Source organism: Muscardinus avellanarius (genome assembly GCF_963383645.1).
Source record: "Muscardinus avellanarius genome assembly, chromosome: 15".
NCBI lineage: Eukaryota > Metazoa > Chordata > Mammalia > Rodentia > Gliridae > Muscardinus > Muscardinus avellanarius.
Genome location: NC_137801.1, coordinates 7,648,209 through 7,666,804, shown reverse-complemented (window position 1 = coordinate 7,666,804; position 18,596 = coordinate 7,648,209). Strand labels below are relative to the sequence as shown.

Below are 18,596 nucleotides of genomic sequence, written 5' to 3'. Positions count from 1 at the left end.
GCCACAGTTCTGGTTTGGGGCACAGATTTCTTTTTATTTTTTTTTAAGTAAGATTAAAAATGAAAAATATATAAAATTTATATAGAAGAAATATTTCCATTCATTAGAGTTGTTAAAAGGAGACTGAATTAATATTTTATATAAAGATTTTGTTACACTATGGGAGGTTCTATCCTATTATTCTGAATTGGAGAGTATATATATATATTTTTAATAAACTTTATTAAGGTGAAATAATTTCAGGTTTACACATGAGTAACTGAAGTATTTGACTAAAGGCAAAAGTTTAAATTTCGAATGCTGTATGTGTGTATATACATATATTATATGAACAAGGAGAATCATGGTGTGATACGACTGCACAGGAAAGTTCATGTGAAGCATTTAGGGGAAATAGGAAAAAGGGGGCGATGGACCCTCCGGGCGTCTGCACGTTGCACGGCTCCACGTGAGGATCTCATAGACTGTTTGTCTGACTAGAGATGTGCTCAGCAACCAGCTGACCTTGAGCAAGACCTGCTCCCGCCGCCACCTTCCCGTATGCGTATGCGTGCTGCACCCGCCCCGTGCTTCCCCAACACTCATTAAATATGAAGCAACCTGATTTTGTGCCAGTTTCTCTTTTTCTTGAGGCCCCCAAGTTCCCGAGTATTTATGAGACCAAATTTTGTTAATTTCCTCACACCTGATTTCTCCTAGAGCCATGAATACCTCCTTTTGAGAAATAAATAGTGAATACTGGGATTATCATAGATTGTTTTTCCACTTTCGTGGGGACACAGACGTAGGAGGAAAATTAGTGCTGGGATTACTGTGGAAAATTAATGACTAATGAATTTTTTTAAAGTATTTTTAGAACATCCTATCTAGAAACAAGATTTAAAATATATATATATATATATATACCCAAAAGTTTAAAATGCTCTAGCTAACCACTAGATGGTAAACTATTAAGTCTTAAAAAGGTTAGTGCTTTTAAAACTAAACGGGGCTGGGGTCCTGTGAACCTGTGAGGGGCTGCTCTGCCTCCGGGGTAGATCGGTCTTAACGGAGGAACACTCAAGGGTGCCCAACCACAGTTGGAGCTGTGCCGCTGCTGATCATAGAGGATCCTGAGGGTGGAATGGAGAAACCCAGACACTATGTTACCTTCCCGAGAATGCTTTAAGTACCCTGTCCCAACCACGAGGGGAGCGGGTGCCCCACTCCCCTGGCTTCCTGGGCCCCTCGCTGCAGGAGGCTCCGGGCCCTGGCTCGGGCTCCCTGGCCGGCGCCAGGGAGAGCACTTTGAAGAAGAGCACGGCGGCAGTGCGGTGTCACGCCCAGGCCCTTGGCCCCCTTCCCCACCATGACTGTGTTTGGAATTGTAATGAGTTATGAGCTGCATGGTTTAGATAATCGTACGTATTTGATCAACTGTCCCCATGAACAAAAATCATAACCCTTGATTTAAAAAAGATTTGTTGCATCTTTGTAGTAATGTAATTGTATTTTATGCCTGCTTTTTGTAAAAAAAAAATAAATAAAAAATTAAGATGTAAGCATCTTTATACTTTTCCTGTGAAATAGCCCTGGAATGCTGCAACCTTCTAAAGTTCCCCCCAAAAAGAAAAGTTTGTTTTCCCTAAGAGTTGGAGATATAAAAGGCACAGCAGGTGCCGTCTCAACAAGGAAGATAGACTTGTGATTCTGTCACTTAGTTCAAGGAGAAATGTAAAGTCAGACTCCAGCTAGGGCCTGTGTCTGGCTTGATCTGGGTATTTAGCAGCCAAACGAACCCAAGAGTTTCACTGAGTCGGTGAGAATGCGGCAAGAGGCGGAGGCCGGCGCGCCGGAGACCCTGGCGGTGGTGCTTCTGGAAACGTCTCTGCGACTGGTCGGTTCTTTTCTGGGACGCTGGCTGCCTGATCTTGGTCAGCACGTTCACGCCAGGGCTCAGCGTATCATCTGTAAAACGCAGATGACGGAGACCTGAGAGGATTACTGTGGGGTGAAAAAGTATGAAATATCTGGAGTAACTCAAATGTTTGTTTCCTCCCAAAGGAGAGAATAAAGGTGAACTCTTCACCTAAGGTCACTTTTCTTAAAAGAATCGCTTTAAGCAATGATAAAGTGCTGACATAGTACATCTCAGAAATTTTTTGATGGGTGAAAATCATAATTTGTATTTACACTAAAGGTCAGGTTGTAAATGCATAATGAGAAAAGACTAACGGGTTTTTCTTAAATGACTCCTGTGATTCAAACAACAACAGGAGAAATTTATTTCTAGATACAGTATTTCTCTTGTTGGTTAGAACCCAAGCAGTAGTTCTAAAAGGATTAACTGGTTTCTTGAAAAACTACTTTATACAATTGAAAACTAGTTAGATTTAAAACAAAAGACGACTTTTAAGACTCAGCAGAGTTCAAAATGTGCAAGTTTATTTTACATAGAAAGCTAAATATTTTCTAGTAAACATTGGTTACTTAATGCATATAACAATAATGGTATTCACTTGGAAGGGAAAAATAAGTTTTTAAGTGTTAGGATTTTTTTAAGTTTAGAGGAAAATTTTAGTATATAACTTCATACCATGTTTAGGATAAGATACTGTATAATAATAAAATCCATAAGAATTGGGTAGAACCAAGCAGTATTCTTTACTGCAGTAGCAAGAACCTGGTACTGTATACCAGATCCCCAAATGGTAATTATAATACCTTCTGCTGGGAATGAGCGGCACCGTGTGACGCACAGGCGACCTCGGCGCCCATCATTTGCTTTGATGTCCTGACTGCACAAGGCCCCGCTGCCGCCCCCGTGGCCATGAGCGCTCGTCCCAGAAGGCGAAGCCACGCATCCCAGCCAGCTCTACTCTGACTGAGCACACGCCTGCGTTGTTCATACCCATTTTAGCTGTGGAGAAAAGTTCTTAAGACCCTGAAAGCTGACAAACAGATGTAGTTGGCTCTTCAGGAAGAATGTAATCATAAGTTGTCCGCATCCTACCACAACCCAAGGGAGAGGCCTGCGGGAGAGGAAGGCTACCCCACCCCCGGCTCCCACGCTGGAGCTGCATCCCAGTCCTTTGCATTTTGAGGCAGGGTCTCACCAAGTTGCCAAGGCTGGCCTCAAACCTGCGGTTCTGCCCGCCTCCCAGGTGGCTGGGATCAAAGGCGCGCGCCGCTGCACCCAGTAAAATGGCATTGCATGCAAGCATTTAAGTTACTCGTTCAAGTCCAAAGTGTCCTCTGGCTTTCAAAGTTTCTGAAAAGATTGGCTATAAATTTATAAAGACCTTAATAGAGCAACGGGCTGTTTCTTCCTTGGGTTCAGTGGCTGGAAATCCACTTTGCCTGTAGGAATAATGTCGGGTCACTCGGCCTTCGCGCTGGTCTTCCGGTAGCGGAGTACTGTAGCCGTGACCCATATGTTCAAAGCCAGCATGACCACAAACCGTGTAAGAACTGAAATCAGAAGGAAATTGTGAGTGCCCACGGGAGACCAAGATCGCCGCCTGCTCTAAGTAGAAGCCTAACAAGGTTTCACCCCTGGCCCCCAAGTGGAAGTTAACTACAGAGGGAGTACTCCTGGGAAAGTGATCTCCTTAGCGTAATGTCTGCCTGGGGCACCCGGCCTGACTTCGTGACTGTGTGCGCTCATCTTTTTTAGTTTTATTTTGTGTGGCACTGTGGGTGAACCCAGGAATGTTCTACCTCTAAGCTACTTTTAAGGAACAGAGTTTTGCTAAGTTACATGCTGTGTTTTGTCATCTTAAACGCTCAATTTAGGACACTCGGTCTCTGGCTAAAAAGGGCACAATGTTTTAAAGTCCCCTTACTCGTTTTATTTATTTATTTATTTATTTTTATTCACTCATTTATTTATTTTGCGGGTCAGGAGATGGAACCCAGGGGCATTCGACCTCTGAGCTACACCCCCTGCCCTATTTTTCATTCTTTATTTTGAAACAGGGTCTCACTAAGATCCAGAGGGCCTCACTAAGTAGCTGAGGCTGGCATCGAACCACGATCCTCCTGTCTCAGCCTCCCGAATGCTGGGATTACAAGCGTGCACCACCACGCCCGGCTCACATCACTCTCTCGAGCCATGAGACAGTTTCCAAATGAAGGAGGCACAGATAGCGCAAAACACAGACAGGAAGTGGGAAGAAATGTATTTCTGCTTACTTGTAAAATCACTGCTGGTCAATAAAGTTGTGATTATTCTCGCTGTGAAGAGAATTTGCAGCAATAAGTAACTTGCTTTTAAGACATTTTGGTGTTTAGCTAATAATCTCTTTGTCCTTACACACACACACACACACACACACACACACACACACACACACACACACTGGTTTTGAAAGGTTTGCGTAGGTCAGAACACCTAATTACCACTATATTTCAGAGCCAGATATCTAAAAGACCAGTCATGCATCCTAGCTCAGGGGTTTAGAAACTGCTCCTAAGAGCAAAGGATCCTTACAGAAAGTAACTCAGTGCTGCCCAGGGCAGCAGGAGGAAGGCTGAACTCCCTTCACACTATCTATCTCTGGGCTTACCTGCAACATCCCACCCTCAGAAAACAACTTTAAAATTGCATTTTCATTTCCAGATAGTTTCATTAAAGAATGGCTCCCACCAACTAAAAATGATGTTTTTTAAAAATATTCATTTATTTATGGTGGTACTAGGGTTCCTGGAAGCCCTTCTACCTCCAGGCTACACTCCCAGACACCTACTCTATACTTTATTTGGAAACAGGGTCTCTTAAGCCAGCGCGGCTGGCTTCAAACCTGCATGATCTGTCTCTGCCTCCCAAGCGCGGTGATTACAAGTGTGCGCCACCACGCCCAGCAAATGATGTTTTTTTTAAATCACTGAATTCTGCTTTGTATTTCTCAGGTAAGGAAACTGATGGGTGTTTTCTCTCTGCCTCCCAAATTTTGCATTCAGCATATACTGATATAGTACCTTTGGGGTCTCATCCTCCAACTAAACTATAATCAGAAACTAAATCCTATAAAGATGATTTGCTGAAGTGTGTGTGTGTGGTACTAGGGATTGAATCCAGAGGCATTTTACTGGGTTTACAAGCATGCACTACCATGCCCAGCAGATTTGCTGCAAATTTGATAACCCAGTGCTTTATACAGACATCATACAAGTAGTTGTTATCTAAACAGCCATTTGAATGGAAGAAATGGATCTTTAATGGGTAGAAAGAAGACTCCATCTAGTCAGGAAGGTGGCCAACTAAGGATTCTCAAACAAATTCTTAAGACAACGAGGATACATTAGACGAAGGGTTAATATTCACAATATATAAGGGTCTCAATAGTAAGATCACAACATAATATAAGAATAGGCATAGGACGCCAGGCGTGGTGGTGCACGCTTGTAATCCCTGCACTTGGGAGGCGGAGACAGGAGGATCGCGCAGGTTCGAAGCCAGCTGTGCTGGCTTAAGAGACCCCGTTTCCAAATAAAAATATAAAATAGGTCTGGGAGTGTAGCCCAGAGGTAGAAGGGCTTCCAGGAACCCCAGTACCACCAAAAAAAAAAAAAAAAAAAGAATGGGCATAGGCTTTGAATAGATGTTCCTTAAAAGAAGACACACGCAGCCAGCAGGTTCTTGGAAAAATGCTAGCCACTAAACATAAGAGTAATGGAAATTAAAACCACATGAAAGCCAGGTAGGCACACAGACACTTGTGAGGCTGAGGCAAGAGGAGGGCAAATTGGAGGAAGAGAGACGAGCGGACACGCGGTGGTCAAGGACAACACAATTTCAGTCTGGAGGAATGCATTCAAGAGGACCAACCTCCACGTGGTGACTACAGAGTAAAGGAAAAGAACTCTCCTGTGTGGCGGTGACCAGCTCCAAGGTGAGCTGGCTTACAGGAGCCACTGGAAGGAAATGGGACAGATGCCGAAAACAGGTTTCATTCCCAAAGTGGCATTCGTCAGAAAAGATTGTTGGAAGCTGGGTGTGGTGGTGCACGCTTAGAATCCCGGTACTTGGGAGGCTGAGACAGGAGGACTGCAGGTTCGCAGCCAGCCTCAGCTACTTAGTGAGAGAGACCCTTTTGCAAAATAAATTTTAAAAATAGGGCTGGGGGTGTAACATGGAGGTAGAATGTCCCTGGGTTCCAAACCCAGTACCGGAAAAAAAAAAAAAATAGGCCAGATATTTGGAGAAAATGTTCTTTCAGTTTATTTAGACAACTGGAATACAGATTTTGCAGAAAATGGGAGAGCAAATATGGACACTTAGCAGGATTTATCTGAATAGTTGCTTGCAAAGTAGCCCAAGGGACCACGACGCTTGGAAGCCAGGTTAACGGCTTCAAGGGGGACACAGGCGTGGACAAAGGCTGCCTACCGGGAGATTAACGGCTTCAAGGGGGACACAGGCGTGGACAAAGGCTGGGAGAGGCCATCTTACTTGCACAGGTGTATGCAGAGAGGCCCCAGGTGAGCGCGCTCACGGCCCCCGAGTCCTGCACCTTCCACAGGTACTGCAGCTGAGCGAACTTGCTGGCCGCGCTGATGAGCGTGCTTAAGTTCTGTTGGCAAAACGTGAGAAAGTCAGGGGCCTGTTTGTTACAACAGCCAAACAGCGCCAGATACACATGGACTTCTGAAGCCAAACCTTCAGGTCAGGGGGTAACAACCTGCACAAAGTCGAGACCTAAGTTGGCTGAAAAAGAATGCCATGGTGAGATGATCATGCGCTGGTCTAACTACGGAAGAATCACAGTACACAGCCGCCCGGGCTCCTCTCTCCACCCCCTGCTCCCCCAGAGACGTGGTACTGCTGCGCTTTGGTGTCTGCGGGCCGGGAGGACCATGCTGCTCTGGACTGTTAGCACATCAGCTCTTGGCCTCCGGCTACCCTAAGCAGATAACCAGAGTCTGTGTGATGATGTACTCAGAGCCTCTGCTGAAATAGGACAGCTGCATAAATTGGCTTGCGGCTGCCCAGGCCCGGTCTCTACAGCAGCTACAACAACCAAGGGATGCTGTGAGCACAGACCCAGGAAAGCAGGGGCCACTCACCGGTCAGGAGGTTCCTGCGGTCAACAGCTGGCATGGGGTCAGAAGAGGTAAGATGCGGGCAGGGGCCAGACATCTTTTTTCTTTGGGTACTGGGGACGGAACCCAGGGGCTCTACCTCCAAGCTATACTCTCGGCCCTTGTTATTTTTGTTTTGGCTGGCTTTGAACCTGCCACCCTCCTGTCTCAGCCTCCCAAGGATGGGGGGTCATGGCTTGTGCCACTGTATCTGGTTTCTGGATAGATTCTGAAGGTCAAGCTGCCAAGGTTGGCAGCGGGAGGTGAGAAAAAGAGGAGCTGAGGGTGATTTCAAGTTCCTGTGTTCTGGCTGGGGCAAGCGGAAGCTGGGCGGTGCCATTAAAATTGAGAAACAGCTGCGGGAGGTTTGCTTGGGGGTGGGGGACAGATCAGAAATTTGGTGTTGGGTGTGTGAGGGTGGAGATGCTGATGAGCAGATGGGGTGGCTGTGCGCTGGAGCCCAAGACTTGGGAGATAAGAAGACGGGGAGATAGGGAGGATCCTTTAAGGACTCAAGCACCTGCAGACTTGCTGTTTCCTGCCAGGTCCGGGTCCGCAGTGCCTGGATGGTGCAGACACCCGGCTGGCCTCAGTAAATCCTTGCAGAGAACTGAACGGGCTCCCTGAACTAGGAGAGAAGTGGGGAGGGGGTGACAGGGAGTGCTCCCGGCAGGGGAGTGGGAAGGCCCGGGCAGGCTGTGCAGAGACTAAGGTCACGTCAGGGCAGCTGGCCGGTGGATGGACCCTAGGCAGGGAAAGCTCAGGACAGGCTGCTGCCAATCGGGGAGCTGGACAGAGCAGCCCAGGAGGACTGCAGAGGAAGACTGTCAAGGTCGGCTCAGTGGCCAGGGAGGAGGGAGATCGGGAGAAGCGCGAGATGGCACTTTGTTCCAGGACGGATGCTCTATAGAACTCACCTGTACGTGGTGTACTGGGCTCATCTTTCAGAAGAAAAGCCACCTTGGAGACCTGGAAGCGCTTTTGGTTGGGCTCACCACCAAGATGTGGACAGCCGTACAACAAATACTCAGCAAAAGTGTGTAGAGTGTGTTTCCATAAAACACAGGCTAACTGGAACGGGGACCGCCGGACTGTTGTGAGGATCACTTGTGTGTGTGAGCTACTGAGGCTTGGAGCCAAGGGCATCCCACCTCTGAGCCACATCCCCGGCCCTTTCTAGTTTTACATTTCTTTCTTTCTTTCTTTTATTTATTTATTAATTTATTAATTTATTTATTTATTTGTAGTACTGGGAATGGAACCCAGGAGCATTCTACCTCCGAGTGACACCCCCAGCCCTATTTCTCATTCTTTATTTTGAAACAGGGTCTCACTAAGTTGCAGAGGGCCTCACTAAGTAACTGAGGCTGGCCGTGAACCTGTGATCCTCCTGTCTCAGCCTCCCAAGTACTGGGATTACAGGCGTGCGCCACCACACCCAGCTCTAGTTTTTATTTTGAAACCGGCGCTCGCTAAGTTGCAGAGAGGCTCGCTAAGTTGCTAAGGCCGGCCTCCAGCCTGAGATCCTTCCCTCTCAGCGTCCCATGTACCGAGGTTACAGGCATGTACCACCATGCCCAGAGTCTTTTAATATTTGGATAGCACTACGCTTGCCTTCTTAGTACAGCTGAAAACTTAGCAGGTAAGCGAGATGAGATGCTCACAAAAAAATGACGGGTTGGATGGGCTCCCTCATCTGTGGAAGCTAGGGAGAAACTGGGACACAGGGGGGACTCTAGACAAAGGAGGAGAAGCCTTGGGGGAGGGAAGGAGGGGACCTCACTGCGGGAGGTGGGATGGGGAGGAAGACCTGAAGAGGAAAACACCTCAGTGGACACGATGTACGTACCCGAACTCATCAACCCAGGCGCTGCGGAGCCTGGGGATGTGGGGAGGGGGAGGAGTGGGTGGGAGCAGGGGAGGGCTCAGCGAGCCTGTGTGCAGGCATGCCTCCACCACCCTGAGCTGTACCACACTGTATGATGAGAGTGCACCAATAAGAAATTAAAATCTAAAATTCAAAGAGGAAGGGAGGGAGGGAAGGAAGGAAGGGTGGGTAGCGGGTTCTGCGCTCTGAACATGAGCCAACACTCACCATGGCCAGGTCCACGAGCCACGTGCGCAGGCTGAGGAGGAACCAGGAGGACACAAACCTTAGGAGTGCTAAGGGCGTGGCAGCGTTGGCGGCTCTGCCCCCACCGCCTCGTGCAGACAAACCACAGCAGACCACGGGGGGTACCACTCATCACTTTTGGAAGAGACGAGAGGGCCCGCCAGTGAGCATCTCTTCCAAGTTCAAAAGAACAGAAGATTACGGCAGAAAAGGACCCAGGAGGGGACCATTCCTGACGAGTGCAGCGCCTGCCTGCTTAATCCCCGACCGGGCAGACATAGCCAGCGCATTGCCAAAAGTCTACCCACCAGGGCGATTCAACCTCACAAAGGAGTGTTCTGCAAAGCTGGCGTGATGGGAGCATCTTACTGATTTCCCACTAACTTATAAAAGTGAGCATCTGGGTGCCATGCTGGGGTCTGAGGGGGGACACCAGGTGTTCACTGCGGCCTGTGTGTGGAGCTCAGCCATGGTGCAGGACTCAGGGCCCAGCTGGAGCCCAGGCCAGGGAAGGAGGGGCGGCCAGGAGTCCTGGAGGCCCCTGGGCCGTCGCTGTCCCCCTCCTGGCCTTAGTTTGCTCATCTGTGCAATGGACTTAACATCCCTGCACCTGTCTACTTCCTAAGTGCTATGGGCACACAGGGATGCCCAGGAGATGGCTGTTCTTACAATGAATTACATGAACTAAACAAAGGCTGAGATCAAGGTTGCCTCCTGCTGCAAGGTAGCAGAGCCAAGCACTGCAGCTCTGGCCCTGGGACGGCAGCCTGAGTCCACACGGACGAAGCCCTATTTTCCTTTTATTTTCTGACTGAGGATTGAACTTGGGGGGTATTCTAGTTCCAAGCTCCACCTGCAACCCCTCCATCCCATTTCTGACTCTCAGATGCCAAAAGGATACACAGCCATGTACGGTATGGCCTGCTTCATGTTCCCGTTAAAATGGAAGACACAGAGGAGGAGGATGATATCTGAAAGGGAAGGATCCACGTTAGGGGGCTGGGGGAGCCCCGAGGGCAGGCCTGGGGACGGGGATGGCAGGACCCTTACCTTGAGCGATGAGGATGGGGTACTCCAGGTAGGTGAGCAGCGGGTTCCCATAGTAACACTGATAGCGGAGGAAGACCAGGAACCTGGGACGGGGAGCATAGTTCACAGGCCGCCCTCCACCCCGCCAGACCCCAAACACAGAGCTTGGAGCCTGCAGTGTGGAGGCAGCAGCGTTGGAATAAAAGGGTTGAGATGTTGGTTTAATAATCTGCATGATTTGAGGTATCCGATCCTTGCTGGGCTTCAGGCTGCAGTGTGATACATGGGGTCTGATTTATTTATTTACTTACTATTTATTTTTTGAACCCAAGGGCGTCTTACCTCTAAGCTGAGGGTGTACCTCAGCCACTTTTATTTTTTTATTTAGAAACAGGATCTCACTGAGATCCTGCTGAGGCTGGTCTGGAACCTAGATTCCTCCTGCCTCAACTTCCCAAGTACTGGGGTTACAGGTGTGCACCACCATGCCCCATGCTAAACGTTTCTTTAACTTTAAAAGTGGTAGTGTGCAGACTCATTGTAATACACCCAAGCCTGCCATCTGACCCCAGTATCTGGTTAGTTTCTATCCCTTGTCTGCTCTGAGGAGTCATCTGAGTTTTCTCCCTCAACACACATGCTCTCGCCCACAAATACTCTCGCCCACAGGGACACAAGTAACCCAGAGGGAGGGACTGGCCGAATCAAGGACTCTTCCAAAGGGATCCGCCCAGATGCAGAAGCTCTGGGGCTACAGGATAGCAGCTGCCGGCAGTGAGCCCCTCATAGGGTCTGAGGCTGCAGCCAGCTCCCACACCCTCCCAGAGACCTCCCCCAGTCTAGCAGGTGTCACCTGTGGCCCTGGGAACAATGTCAAGAAGGCAGAGGACTGCCGGGGCGTGGTGGCGCGCTTGTAATCCCAGCATATGGGAGGCTGAGACAGGAGGATCGCATTTCGTGGACAGCCTCAGCTACTTAGGCCCATTGCAACTCAGTGAGACCCCATTTCAAAATAAAGAATAAAAAATAGGGCTGGGAATGTAGCTCAGAGGTAGAATGCCCCTGGGTTGCATCCCCAGTACCAAATACACACACACACACACACACACACACACACACACACACACACACTAAGAGGAGGGGCCAGGGCGCGAGGGAGGTGTCCAAACTGGCTCCCTATCCGCTCCGAGCATCGGTGTCTCCATCTGCAAATGGGGATGCTGGTGGGGCGCATCTTAAATCCGCCCCCTGTGGCTGTTGGACAAGCAGATAGCTGGTGTTTTTCTTTTCTTTTGGTACTGGAGATTGAACCCAGGGGCATTCTACCTCCAATTCACATCTGCAGCCCTGTTTGATTAAAAAAAAAAAATAGGGTTTTTCTAAGTTGCTAAGGGTCTCACTAAGTTGCTATGGCTGCCCTCAAACCTGTGATCCTCCTTTCTCAGATTCCCAAGTACTGGGATTACAGGCCTGGGCCACCAGCCGTCACACGCAGCTGGCCTATGCTTTTAAAAGCATTTGCCCCCCAACCACCCAAGCCTTTACCCTCTTCCTTAGGCTTGAACATGCCTTCCAGCCTCTCAGCCCCAAGCTCTGCTCAAAAGCCCCTGCCTGGAGAATCATCATCTGCAGAGCCACCTCCTGCCTCTCTCTGAAGACTCAGCCCAGGTCGCTCCCCTCCTTGGGTGCGAGCCTCCAGCAATCCCAGGTACTGTGAAGACAGCTCATGCTCGGGTCCCTTCAATTCTCTCTAACATGTTTTTGGAGTTCATTTGCTCAGATCGGCGTGCAGAGAGGGCCCATGTCCCTAGGAGGCTGTCCTGTCCGAGCCTGGAGAATCAGATGGCCTGTTGGTGGGCCTGGCCCAGGGGGGCTGGCCTGCAGGGTCACCCAGCTCAGCCTCAGCGGCTTCCTCAGGGCTGGAGGGGAAGGGAGGAGCCAGATGGGCACAGAATCCTGCTGAGCTGCCCAGCCTTTCCTACTGTCTGGGGAGAAAAACAATTCCTACTTCCCAAGACCTGTGGAAATCCAGTAAGGGGATGCCTACGGTGTGCTGAGAGTCACACCGAGAGCGCTCAGGAAAGTAACCACAGTAAGTTGCTGGCAGCGGAAGCAAGCTACGATCTTGGTGGTGGTTGGCACTGGAGCACCTCCATGCGCCTGGGGAGAGAGGGTAACTCTGGCAGTGGACCTTAACGCAGCCAGGCCCACTTAGAGAAGGCCTGGAGGGTGGGCAGGTGGAAGGCAGTCCGCAAAGGGTCTTCTTTATCGCTCCGACATGCAGGACCCTCCCGCAAACACGCCACCCCTCCCTCACCTTCCTGTGCCCAGCCCCACCGGGAGACCATTCCGTTGATACGGTGATAGCTGACACTGGATTTAAGATGAGCCCCCCCCCCCCCCAGTGGGTTCACCTTATGTAAAGAAAGGCAGCCCTGGTGCAAATACAGGCACGGCAGGTGATGCGGGCTGGAACCGCAGGCATGAGTTTTCCATTTGGGACTCAGGCCAAAACCCCACGCCCCGGTGCCCACGCCTTCATCCCTGGCCCCGCCCGAGCAGTGGCTGGGCCACTTCCAGAACCTGTCCAGCGGTCTACAGCTCCTCCCGCCAGCCGCTCCCGTGCCAACTTTCTTTCTTTCTTTCTTTCTTTCTTTCTTTCTTTCTTTCTTTCTTTCTTTTTGCGGGTTTGAGGATGGAACCCAGGGACATTTGACCTCTGAGCTACACCCCCTGCTCTATTTTTTATTCTTTATTTTGAAACCGGGTCTCACTGAGTTGCAGAGGGCCTCTCTAAGTAGCCGAGGCTGTCCGCGAACCGCGATCCTCCGGTCTCTGCCTCCCCAGTGCTGGGATGACGAGCGTGCGCCACCGCGCCCGGCTCCAGTGCCAACTTTAAATGCACCGCCGGCGGGGCGGCCTCCCACACTCCGGGCCTCCTTTCCTCTCCCCGGACCCGCCATCCAGCCCGGGGCCCCCCAGTGCAGCGCCACTCACTGTCGCGCCACGGATCTCAAGCCCCGAGCCTCTCCCGAAAGGCTGGACCAGAAGCCCGGTGGATGCTCGGCCGGGCAGGACCCGCCCTGAGTCGCTCGGTGGCCGCGGGGCGGAGCGGGGCAGAGCGAGTGGACACTGTCCCGCCGGGGAGGGGTCCAGACCCCGCGTTTCGGGGGCCTGTTGCCCTATCAGGTACTTTCAAAACTCTGCTTCCCACGTTTGGAGAGCTTAGCGACCCAGCCGGCCCCGCCCTGGGCTTCCCGCGGGCGGGCGCTCCCGCCGGTCGGATCCCAGCCCAGAGCTGGGTCCTGTTCCTTTCCTCCCGAAGTTCTCCCCACTGTCGGAATCCCCCAAACGCAGCGCTCAGATCACTCGGACCGGAGTCCAGGCCCTCGCTCACAGTTGAGGGAGGGGATGCTGAAGTCGATGGAGCCGGAGAGTTTGGGGAGAAGGCAGGCTTTGGGGTTAAGGGCCGAGCTGACTTGCGGCGCATCAACTTTCTCTTCTAAGGGGGCGTGAGCAGTCGGGCTTAGGGAGGGGCCGTGAAGGAGGCTGGGGCGGCCCGCCCGGCCCCAAGGTTCCGACAAGCTACCCCTGGCCGTGACTCGGCCCGGGATCGTCCGCCCCCTCGAGTGGCGAGGCTCCGCCAGCCCTCCCCGCCTTACCCCGCCAGCTCCAGCAGTAAGCTCGGGAGGCTGATGCCCCGCGCACTGCGCGCCGCCAGCTGGGCGTAGATCTGCGGCAGCTTGAGCGCGGCGCACACGGCCAGCGTGCTCCAGTTGCAGAACCACAGCAGCCCGGCCTCCATGGCGCTGCGGGGCGAGCAGAGTCCTTCCGCCTTCCCTCCGCCCGCCGCCCAGTGTGGCCGCGCCCCGCCCTGCCTCGCCCGCCAGGGCCCGCCTCAAACCAAGCCTCCCCCCTGGTGCTCGGGGCGGTCCCCACCAACGCCCTGCTCCTAACCCAGACCCGCTCCGAACCCGCCCCAGCGCGCCCCGCCCCGCCCCTATGCGCCCGCCCCGCCCCCTTAGCCCCGCCCCCTTAGCCCCGCCCCGCCTCTGAGCGCCCCGCCCCTCTGCGCCGCGCCCCGCCCCTCTGAGCTCTGCCCCGGGTAGTCCCGCCCCTTATGTGCTCCGCCCTCCAATCACTCCGCCCCTGTGTACTGAGCCCCTCCCTCGGGTTGCCCCGCCCTCTTGTGTTTCACCCTCTCGTCGCCCCGCCCCCTTGTGCTCCCCCCACTCGCCCCGCCCCTTGTGCCCCGCCCTCTTATCGCCCTCCCCTGTGCACTCCATCCCTCATGCGCTCGCGCATCCCCTGTGGCCCAGCCCCGGGCAGCAGACCAGGATTCACAGCAGTAATTGTTCCTCAGTATTTTAATAAAGGCGAGGTCCCGCCCGCTCTGCGGAGCTCGGTGGGCTGCGGATTCACTTTTCTGGGTTCTGAGGTCCCGCACCCTCCGAGCGGCAGGGAGACGCGCAAACAGTGCTGCTTCCCCTGGGGCTGGGTGGCACTTGGCAAACGGGCACACTTTGAGGGAGGAAGGACCGTTCTGTAGGGAATTTTCATTCTCTACGGGTGTTTTTCTCTTTAAATATTTCTGAGAAAAGGACTTTTTTCAGGACGCGTAACAACCTCTTCGTCTTCGTGCATCCTCTCCTTTTTACAGGTGGGGCACCAGACCCCGAGTGGCCCCAGGACTCGCCCAGGGACCAGCACCTCTCAGTAGGACCTCGGCTCCAGCTGGGGAGGGAGGCTCTGTCTGCCCCTGCGGGTTTGCTCCTAGACCTCGCGTCTCCCCCGGTCCTTGCACTAAAGCACTTGAGAGCGCTTTTTAAAGGCTAGAGAGCTATTGATAAAATAAAACATAAACGTGGCCCTTGAGTCCCGAGAGGAGGAGGGGAGGTTTCCAACCTCCGGAAATCACGTAGGAATTAGGGCCAAGTTAAGAGTTAGGGAAAAAAAAATACGAGGCCAGAGGAGCCTGAGCTGCGGGCTGGAGCGGCCTGAGCTGGGTCAGCATAGAGCTCCGGGGTGCTCTCTCCTGGACCTCACCAGGTGCACCCTGCCGTAGAAGACTCCAGGAGCCCCATCCCTCCTCCCGAGGTGAGGATGCTTAGAAGGAAAGGGTTGTTTGTTTGTTTGTTTGTTACAGATCTGGGGATGGAACCCAGGGGCATTCGACCTCCGAACTACACCCCTTGTTCTATTTTTTATTCTTTATTTTGAAACAGGACCTCACTAAGTTGCGGAGGGCCTCACTAAGTAGCTGAGGCTGTCAGTGAACCATGATCCTCTGGTCTCAGCCTCCTGGATGCTGGGATCACAAGCGTGCGCCACTGTGCCGGCAGAAGGAAACCTTTAAAGGGAGGTACTTGCCCCTGCCTCGGCTAGATTGCTGATCTGTGGACAGTTACTGCGCTCCAGACGTGAAGAGTGTTCCTACAAGCATTGAAGGCCCACAGCCCGGCTTCCCAGCGCTCCCCCTGGGGACTGAAGCAAGGATGGCTTGAGCCCAGGAGCTTGACATGCGCTTGGGCAACAGGGCCAGTGCCTGACTCAAAATAAAAAGAAAGGAAAGGAAATCTTATTAGCAGCAGCAGTGCCAACTCGAGAAACATCTAGAATCTATGGAGCGCTTCCTGTGTGCCGAGGTTTTACTTCATTGCTGCTCGACACACTCATTGGAGCTGGAAGTGGTTGAAAGTGCTGGGTCCTGCTTTATGGGCTGCTTCCCACTCCTGCAGGCTCCTCTCCCCCTTTGCCTTATCTCAGTTAATTCTAAGGGTGACGATGGCTATACTCCCCAGAAGCAGCCAGGTGAGACCTGGCCCTCCTGCCGTGAAGAGAACCTCCAGAAAAGGGTCCCAGGGATTGAGGGGCCTGCGAGGGGCTTGGCAGAAACTGACTTAGGGCTCACTGGGTCCTCAGCTTGCGTGATAGAAAAGAATTTCACCATAAAACGGAAGAGGTTTAGCTGGTACTTGGGAGGCTAAGACAGGAACCAAGGCCAGACCCAGTGATTTACTGAGGCTTTCAGCAATGTAGTGAGACCTTGCTTCCAAAGAAGAAATAAAATAGGTCTGAGAGTGTAGCCTGGAGGTAGAAGGCCCCCGGTTTCCATCCTCGGTACCACACACACACACACAGAGGTTTCTTCATTTTAAAATGGGGAAAACAGCCAGGTGTGGTGGCACACGCTTGTAATCTCAACATTTGGGAGGCTGAGTCAGGAGGATCGCGGTTCATGGGCAGCCTCAGCTACTTGGTGAGGCCCTTTGCAACTCAGTGAGACCTTGTTTTAAAATAAAGGATAAAAAATTAGGGCTGGGGGTGTAGTCCCATCCCCAATACTGCAAAAATAAATAAATAAATAAATAAATAAATAAATAAATAAATAAATAAAATGGGGAACCCATTCTCATCTCAGGAGGTTACAAGAGGTGCTTAAGACACAGTAGTCCTTGTATATGGGGTACAAACTACTGGAATGTTTTGGGGAGTTGTGAGCATGTGTTGTGATCCTCCAGCTCTGGAAGCCAGTGGCCTTCAGTGGAATCAGGCTGGAGTCTCCCCTGTGAGAAGCTGCTGGGATCCCGGCTCCCTCTGTGCCTCAGCTGGGACGTCCCAAGAGTGCGCTGCTCTTCAGATGCCTGAGTCAAAGCAGCTAGGCCTCCACACGAGGATGCATCTTTGAGAGGTTGGGGAGCTCCTGGGTAGGGAGGGGTCCCTAGCACACACCCCCACTGGGACATCTCCCAGCATGCACTCATGTCCCCATGTCAGAGAGCCCTGCCACCTCTACGCTCACAAGATCACACTGGACACAGCCTGACCCCGGTCCTCAGCCACCGCCAGATGGAGCGGGCCAGGTCCCTGCATAAAGCACACCAAGGAACTCATGCACGAGGACTCAGCCGAGCCTGACTTAACATCAGCACCGGCTCTTCTCTTCAGCCGAGCCCCCCATCCTAACTTTTCATTTCCAGTCCTAAGCCTATAGAGGCCGCTAGGATAATAAAATGAAGACTCGTAGACTCTTCATCCTCATTAACCAATTGTTGACTTTTTATTCCAACCCCACCTTTGTTTATCAAGGTGTATTCCCACACATCGGTTGTTACTTGTGAGTGTGTAACAGACACACTGGTGCTCGGATAAGTACATCCACAGGGGCCTCTCAAGAACGAGGGGGCTCTTCGGCGTAACCTCAGGATAATCAGCCCACTCTGCAGACAACACTGATACGCCGCTCTCTCCACACCGAGGCCGTCATCTGCTGTTTCCTCCAGTGTCCTTCACACATGCTTTGGCTGGACCCCGAGCCAGCCGCAGATCGGTCTGTACTGTCTCTTCTGAATCGCGTCCACAGCCTCCCTTTCTCTTTGCTGACACTGAAATTGTTGAAGAATCAAGGCCAGCTCTTTGGCAGCCCTCCCTCCCTCTGAGTTGGCCTGGAGTTCTCTGCTGATTGCACGCAGGGTACGCGTGCTTGTTTGCTTGTTTACACATTTAGCAAGAGAGGTCCCTACTTCTTGAGGCGCCTGGTGCCAGCTTGCTGTTGGTGGGGTTGACTTTAACCAGGTGGTCGGTCAGGCAGTGTCTCCTAGAGTTCAGTATTAATGTTTCCTAAGAACGTCTAACCCCGTGGTTTTTTGTTTTTGTTTTTTTTTGTCTTTTATTCTTGCATACACCAGTTATCATTATGACAGGTACAAAATGTGATTTTCTGTTATTGTTTAGTCTATAGGTTCAATAGCAAACAGTTCCTCCTCACTACTTGAAATTTTAAAAATATTGGGACTCTTTATTATTATTACTATTTTTACCTTTTTTTTTTTTTTGCAGTACTGAGGATGGAACCTAGGGGACTTCCACCTCCGAACTATACCCCCAGCCCTTTTTAGTTTTTATTTTGAAACAGGGTCTTGCTAAGTTGCTGAGGATCTAAGTTATGAGGCTGGCCTCAAACCGGTATTTCTCCTGTCTCAGCCTCAGTCTCCCAAGTACTGGGATTACAGGCTGCACCAGTGAGCCTGGTTTATTACTGGCTTTAAACAGTCTGTGGGCTGTGCTCGTAGGAAGTGGTCTGTCTAGGTCTAGGCGCGGTGTCTTTTTGTCATTGTTGCAGAGCTGGGGATGGAACCAACCCTCCACACGTGATGCTTGGAAGCGCTCTACCACGAACTACACCCCTTAAGAGAGCCGCCTTAGGTTGCCCAGGCTGTCCTTGAACTTGTGATCCTCCTGCCTCAGCCTCCTAAGGAGCTGGGGTGACAGGCATGCCTCACACCCTTGTAATCTCAGCATTTGGGAGGCTGAGGCAGGGGGATCGTGGTTCTTGGACAATCAGCTACTTAGTGAGGCCCTTTGTAACTCAGAGACCCTGTTTCAAAATAAA

At 51.6% G+C, this 18,596-nt stretch overlaps 1 protein-coding gene across 2 annotated transcripts; it reads right to left on the bottom strand.

Moving 5' to 3' along the window:
• Positions 1 to 3,358: 3,358 nt before the first annotated feature.
• Positions 3,359 to 14,009, bottom strand: SLC66A3 (solute carrier family 66 member 3; the record flags this gene model as incomplete). 2 transcript variants are annotated; one of them, XM_080711750.1, is made up of 7 exons in its annotated part: positions 3,359 to 3,450; positions 4,174 to 4,215; positions 6,434 to 6,554; positions 9,158 to 9,215; positions 10,077 to 10,146; positions 10,226 to 10,308; positions 13,867 to 14,009. In XM_080711750.1, 7 exons carry the CDS (start codon positions 14,007 to 14,009, stop codon positions 3,359 to 3,361), a joined length of 609 nt encoding a protein of 202 aa, XP_080567876.1. The 2 variants fall into 2 exon arrangements, with proteins under 2 accessions (XP_080567876.1, XP_080567877.1); XM_080711751.1 differs by lacking the exon at positions 4,174 to 4,215.
• Positions 14,010 to 18,596: the final 4,587 nt, after the last annotated feature.